We start from the raw sequence: 5,762 nt of genomic DNA, 5'->3' as shown, positions 1-5,762 counted from the left end.
CACGCGAGTTTTGGATGCTGGAGGCCCAGTTATCAGTGGGACATCTTCCTTTCTCCCCAAATGGCTAGATCACAGGAGCCATGGAGCTGTCTGCCTCTTGAAGAAGGGCTGTTCTCCTCTTGGGATTTTGAGCATGCATGCACATGTGACTGGTGTGAGTTTTAAGCCTCCTAGTCTGGGACTTAAACCGAGGTCAGCCATATTGGAGTCTAGCGCCATCTGGTGGTCCCTAGTTGCTTTTTATTTTTAGAGATTCTTGTTACAGGGCACGTGTGTTTGCTGGAGAAACACACACACACATACAGAGAGAGAGAAAAAGAGATAGGGAGAGAGAGAGAGAGAGAGAGAGAGAGAGAGAGGAGAGAAAGTGAGAAATCACTGCCCAGGGAGTACGGCCACGCCACAATCCCTTCTCCTCCATTCTCCTCTCGGGATTTTGGGCATGCATGCACATGTGCCTGGCATGAGTTTTAAGTCATTGTGTCTGAGATTTGAACCATGATTAACTATGTCTAAGTCCAGTGACGTAACTATTATACCATCTGCTGGTATGATAAAGTACAGTTCTTTTGGGGTAGCATAGTGGTTAAGAGAGAGGAGTCAGATCCTACACATCTGACTGCAGTTTAAATCTCAGACTTGGTAGCTTGAAAAACATCCTGATGCCTGTGTGTGTGTACCCCAAATCTTGACAGGAGGAAGAAATGAATGAGAAGAGATTGCAATGTGACCACACCCTACCGAACAGTGCTTTTTCCCTTTCCCTCTCTCTATGCCTCTCTGTTTTTTTCTCTCTCTCTGGTTAGCACACATGTCCTTTGGCAATAAAAACAATATAGTTCTTTTAAAAATAAAAAGTTTATTTTTTTAAATAAGAAATTAGAAAACAGATATGTACGTTCTGGGTCTAATCAGAAAATGAGCCTGATATTTGGCATTTCATATTACATCTGCTTTCAATAGGGCTTGTGAGCTTGAACACCCACTGGTAGATTTCACATTAGTTTGAATTCTGAAAGTGAAGATTAAGAAAACTAACTTCATTTTTATGTGATGAGAGGATGGCGTGCCAAATTGTGATTTAAGCAATTATTCCTTTGTTATGTTAAATATGCTTTTCATGACTTCAGTATTTTAATCTGAAAATTAAGGGGGTGATTTAAAGTACCTGCTAGAGCTAACATTCTGGATTTTTTTTTTTAAATTCATGGTGTAAACTTTCTACTGAACTTAATGTCTTTTATATACATTTTTCCTACTCCTTGTTACTTCTTCCACTATTCACAATGAATTTATGTATTTCTCTTCCTAGGTCAAAGTGTATTTTGATTTTTCTTCTACTGTAAACTTCAGAACACCATTAGCCTCCATTTCCATTTACCTCCATTGGTAGAGATATTTTTATTAATATTTTTGAAAGAGAAAATCCATGATACGTAACTTTTATTTTTGAATTGTCCTAGAGAACTCTTTACTCGAGATTATGTTTCATAATGATTGCTGAAATGATCATAATTAACCAAAGCATCCAAGGCCAACGCATCAGTATAAAGTCTTTCTTCTTGCAAATGGTTTAGACAGTGATTAGGTTGAGGAAAAGATCAGGTGTGGTTGAGTTTTTCTTTTTTGGATTTCTCATTGGTACTGATTAGTTCACTACTCTTTAGGTGTCCAGAGGTAAAAGAAAATGTGCCTCTGACCTTATAGTAGGGAGCTATATTTGTATTTGTGTGATGAAAAGGAAAAGAAAATACAGTGACGAGTTTATTGTTTATTTTTATGTAATACATTTTTCTGAATTCTGTATCCAGGAGGGCATTACAATAAATTCACAAGTAGCAATAGGCCATTCCAGTGATAATATAAAAAGATGCAAATATTCTGAATGTTCACTTAGGGGAACTACCACATCTTTTTGTTCAGGATATGAAATGTGTTATAATGTTACTAGAGACATTTGGCTTCTAATCATATCTCTTAGCTCCTTGGATAGGTTGGCTAATAATCAATTAAAACACAATCTGGAAAATTCAAATTTTGAGTCTTGGAAATAAAAATAATCCCTATTTTCTCCCAAAGCATCCAAAACACTTTATTATATAGTTTTGTATGTAGCCCCAAGTGTTATTTATTTTATTCATTCTATAGTTTCTATTTAATTAATTAGTTAATGAATATTGAATGACTGTACATCTTTACAGCATGCAACATGGTTTTTCCTTAGCATGGATGCAGTGCTTGTCAATCAAGTCAAAGGTATTGCCATCTATTTTCTAACCAAGGAGCTCAATGATTAAGGAGCCTTACAAAATAATCTTATACCAAAGAAAATCAATAGAGTACAGTAAAGTTAAGATAAAAGAACATATACCCCTACTACTAAAAGAAGGGATCATGTTAAATAGCTAAATTTCATATTGTGTGTCTCATTTGTTCTTTGGATTTGTTCTCGTCTTGAGTTAGGTTGTTTTCTATTGCATTCTTATTCAAAATAATAATAGTTTTTTTGTTCTCGGACATATTCATAGAGTGGGGTGTTACTATCTAAGTATAAGGAACCTGAATCTTCTCTCTCCCTTCCATGGTAACTTCTGGCTTTGGAACTTCTTATTGGTTTATCATCCACATCCTGGCTATATCTTCCAATAACCCCTGATAAATTTGATCCTGACTCTTGCATTTGCTTTCCCCCACTCCATGTGCTTGTATTGCTTGATGAGTACCCATATCTATACTTTTCAATTTCTATAGGGTCTCGCCTATCAAGAAAGTGACCAAAAGTGGATTTTGGACTTCTACTGTCATTTGACTTCCCATAGCTATCAGTTGCTTGGCCATAGCTATATACTTGTCTTTCATTGGTGTTGAATGAAGATTGGCCGTGGGTATTTCTTGATTGTTCATGGCTTAATCCCTGTCTTGCTAAACTTGTGGTGAATTTTACCTGCCCATGAAGCGTTGTATCTTCTGAATGCTGCTGGATTGATCTATGCATACCTTTTTCATGAAACATTGCTTTTCCACTCCCAGTTTCTGATTGTTCATGAGTCTGTTTTCCGCAGTCTTCTGAACGATCTTCACGGGAACTGTAGGATACTGGACGTCTAGCTAAACTAGATTCTGAATGGTCATGAGCTGATTCAGAGTTAAGACTTGACTGGCTTTGAGTAGATACTGGCCTTACATCTGTGCTATGTCCAGGATCAACATGGGTATCACTTGACAGTTCAGAAGTTACCACTGAATGACCATGACTAAATCCAGTCTGATTGTGTAAGTCTATTGGCTGCCAATGACCTACCTCTGGCTGTCCATGATTTGAATCCTGTCTTTTTGTTGTTTCAGCTGGTTTGAGTCCTACATGGTCAGAACAAGAAAATGATTGCCCATATATAGAGTCAAGCTTACTTATAGTGCTATATGTAGACCTCAGAGGGCTAGAATTATAGTTACTTGATCTGCTGTCTCCAGAAGGTCCATATCCAGAGTGGCCATAGTCATATTCTGAACGTCCATAGCTGCCATGTTTCCAACCTTGGTTTGATCCATGTCTTGATCTTCTATTATTATGTGACTGAAAATGATGTGATTCAGACTGGCTATGACTTCTACTTGAGTCTTTCCTTATAGAATTTTTTCTAGAAGAATCTATTGACTGCCTATGAGTAGTTCCTTGTCTCCTCTGTGCAGTAGATCTTGTCTCTGCATATTGAGATCCAGCATGGCCTTGAGTGTGTCCTGACTGTCCGTGTGAGACTCCTGAGTGCTCTTCACTGTCACTGGTCTGGCTGTGACTAGATCCCCTTGTTCCTGTTGTAGTCGACCCTGTCCATGTGGGTTGTTCATGACCAGAGTGGCCATGTCTAGTGGTATCTCTTGACTGCCAATGAGTAGTACCTTGTCTCCCCTGTTCACTGGATCCTGTCTGTGCATGATGAGATCCAGCCTGACCATGAGTGTGTCCGGACTGACCATGTGAGACTCCTGAGTGCTCTTCACTGTCACTGGTCTGGCTGTGACTAGATCCCCTTGTTCCTGTTGTAGTCGACCCTGTCCATGTGGGTTGTTCATGACCAGAGTGGCCATGTCTAGTGGTATCTCTTGACTGCCAATGAGTAGTACCTTGTCTCCCCTGTTCACTGGATCCTGTCCGTGCATGATGAGATCCAGCCTGACCATGAGTGTGTCTGGACTGACCATGGGAGACTCCTGAGTGCTCTTCACTGTCACTGGTCTGGCTGTGACTAGATCCCCTTGTTCCTGTTGTAGTCGACCCTGTCCATGTGGGTTGTTCATGACCAGAGTGGCCATGTCTAGTGGTATCTCTTGACTGCCAATGAGTAGTACCTTGTCTCCCCTGTTCACTGGATCCTATCTGTGCGTGATGAGATCCAGCCTGACCATGAGTGTGTCCTGACTGTCCATGTGAGATTCCTGAGTGCTCTTCACTGTCACTGGTCTGGCTGTGACTAGATCCCCTTGTTCCTGTTGTAGTCGACCCTGTCCATGTGGGTTGTTCATGCCCAGAGTGGCCATGTCTAGTGGTATCTCTTGACTGCCAATGAGTAGTACCTTGTCTCCCCTGTTCACTGGATCCTATCTGTGCGTGATGAGATCCAGCCTGACCATGAGTGTGTCCTGACTGTCCATGTGAGATTCCTGAGTGCTCTTCACTGTCACTGGTCTGGCTGTGACTAGATCCCCTTGTTCCTGTTGTAGTCGACCCTGTCCATGTGGGTTGTTCATGCCCAGAGTGGCCATGTCTAGTGGTATCTCTTGACTGCCAATGAGTAGTACCTTGTCTCCCCTGTTCACTGGATCCTATCTGTGCGTGATGAGATCCAGCCTGACCATGAGTGTGTCCTGACTGTCCATGTGAGATTCCTGAGTGCTCTTCACTGTCACTGGTCTGGCTGTGACTAGATCCCCTTGTTCCTGTTGTAGTCGACCCTGTCCATGTGGGTTGTTCATGCCCAGAGTGGCCATGTCTAGTGGTATCTCTTGACTGCCAATGAGTAGTACCTTGTCTCCCCTGTTCACTGGATCCTATCTGTGCGTGATGAGATCCAGCCTGACCATGAGTGTGTCCTGACTGTCCATGTGAGATTCCTGAGTGCTCTTCACTGTCACTGGTCTGGCTGTGACTAGATCCCCTTGTTCCTGTTGTAGTCGACCCTGTCCATGTGGGTTGTTCATGCCCAGAGTGGCCATGTCTAGTGGTATCTCTTGACTGCCAATGAGTAGTACCTTGTCTCCCCTGTTCACTGGATCCTATCTGTGCGTGATGAGATCCAGCCTGACCATGAGTGTGTCCTGACTGTCCATGTGAGATTCCTGAGTGCTCTTCACTGTCACTGGTCTGGCTGTGACTAGATCCCCTTGTTCCTGTTGTAGTCGACCCTGTCCATGTGGGTTGTTCATGCCCAGAGTGGCCATGTCTAGTGGTATCTCTTGACTGCCAATGAGTAGTACCTTGTCTCCCCTGTTCACTGGATCCTATCTGTGCGTGATGAGATCCAGCCTGACCATGAGTGTGTCCTGACTGTCCATGTGAGATTCCTGAGTGCTCTTCACTGTCACTGGTCTGGCTGTGACTAGATCCCCTTGTTCCTGTTGTAGTCGACCCTGTCCATGTGGGTTGTTCATGCCCAGAGTGGCCATGTCTAGTGGTATCTCTTGACTGCCAATGAGTAGTACCTTGTCCCCCGTGTTCACTGGATCCTGTCTGTGCGTGATGAGATCCAGCCTGACCATGAATGTGT

The 5,762-nt window shown here is 42.5% G+C and overlaps 1 protein-coding gene across 1 annotated transcript in view; it reads right to left on the bottom strand.

The window, feature by feature from the left end:
* Positions 1 to 5,762, bottom strand: part of FLG2 (filaggrin 2) — a gene marked incomplete at its 3' end in the record, with an annotated part of 64,052 nt that overhangs the window by 47,235 nt on the left and 11,055 nt on the right. The window contains exons 3-4 of the mRNA XM_027776309.1: positions 3,973 to 4,171; positions 2,945 to 3,120 (exon numbers count right to left, since the gene is read on the bottom strand). Of these exons, the coding sequence (XP_027632110.1) occupies positions 2,945 to 3,120; positions 3,973 to 4,171 (375 nt within the window). The remainder of the gene's footprint in view (positions 1 to 2,944; positions 3,121 to 3,972; positions 4,172 to 5,762) is intronic.

This window comes from Tupaia chinensis, unplaced genomic scaffold (genome assembly GCF_000334495.1).
Source record: "Tupaia chinensis unplaced genomic scaffold, TupChi_1.0 Scaffold000659_1, whole genome shotgun sequence".
Taxonomy (NCBI): Eukaryota; Metazoa; Chordata; class Mammalia; order Scandentia; family Tupaiidae; genus Tupaia; species Tupaia belangeri.
This window is presented reverse-complemented; position numbering and strand designations above follow the sequence as displayed.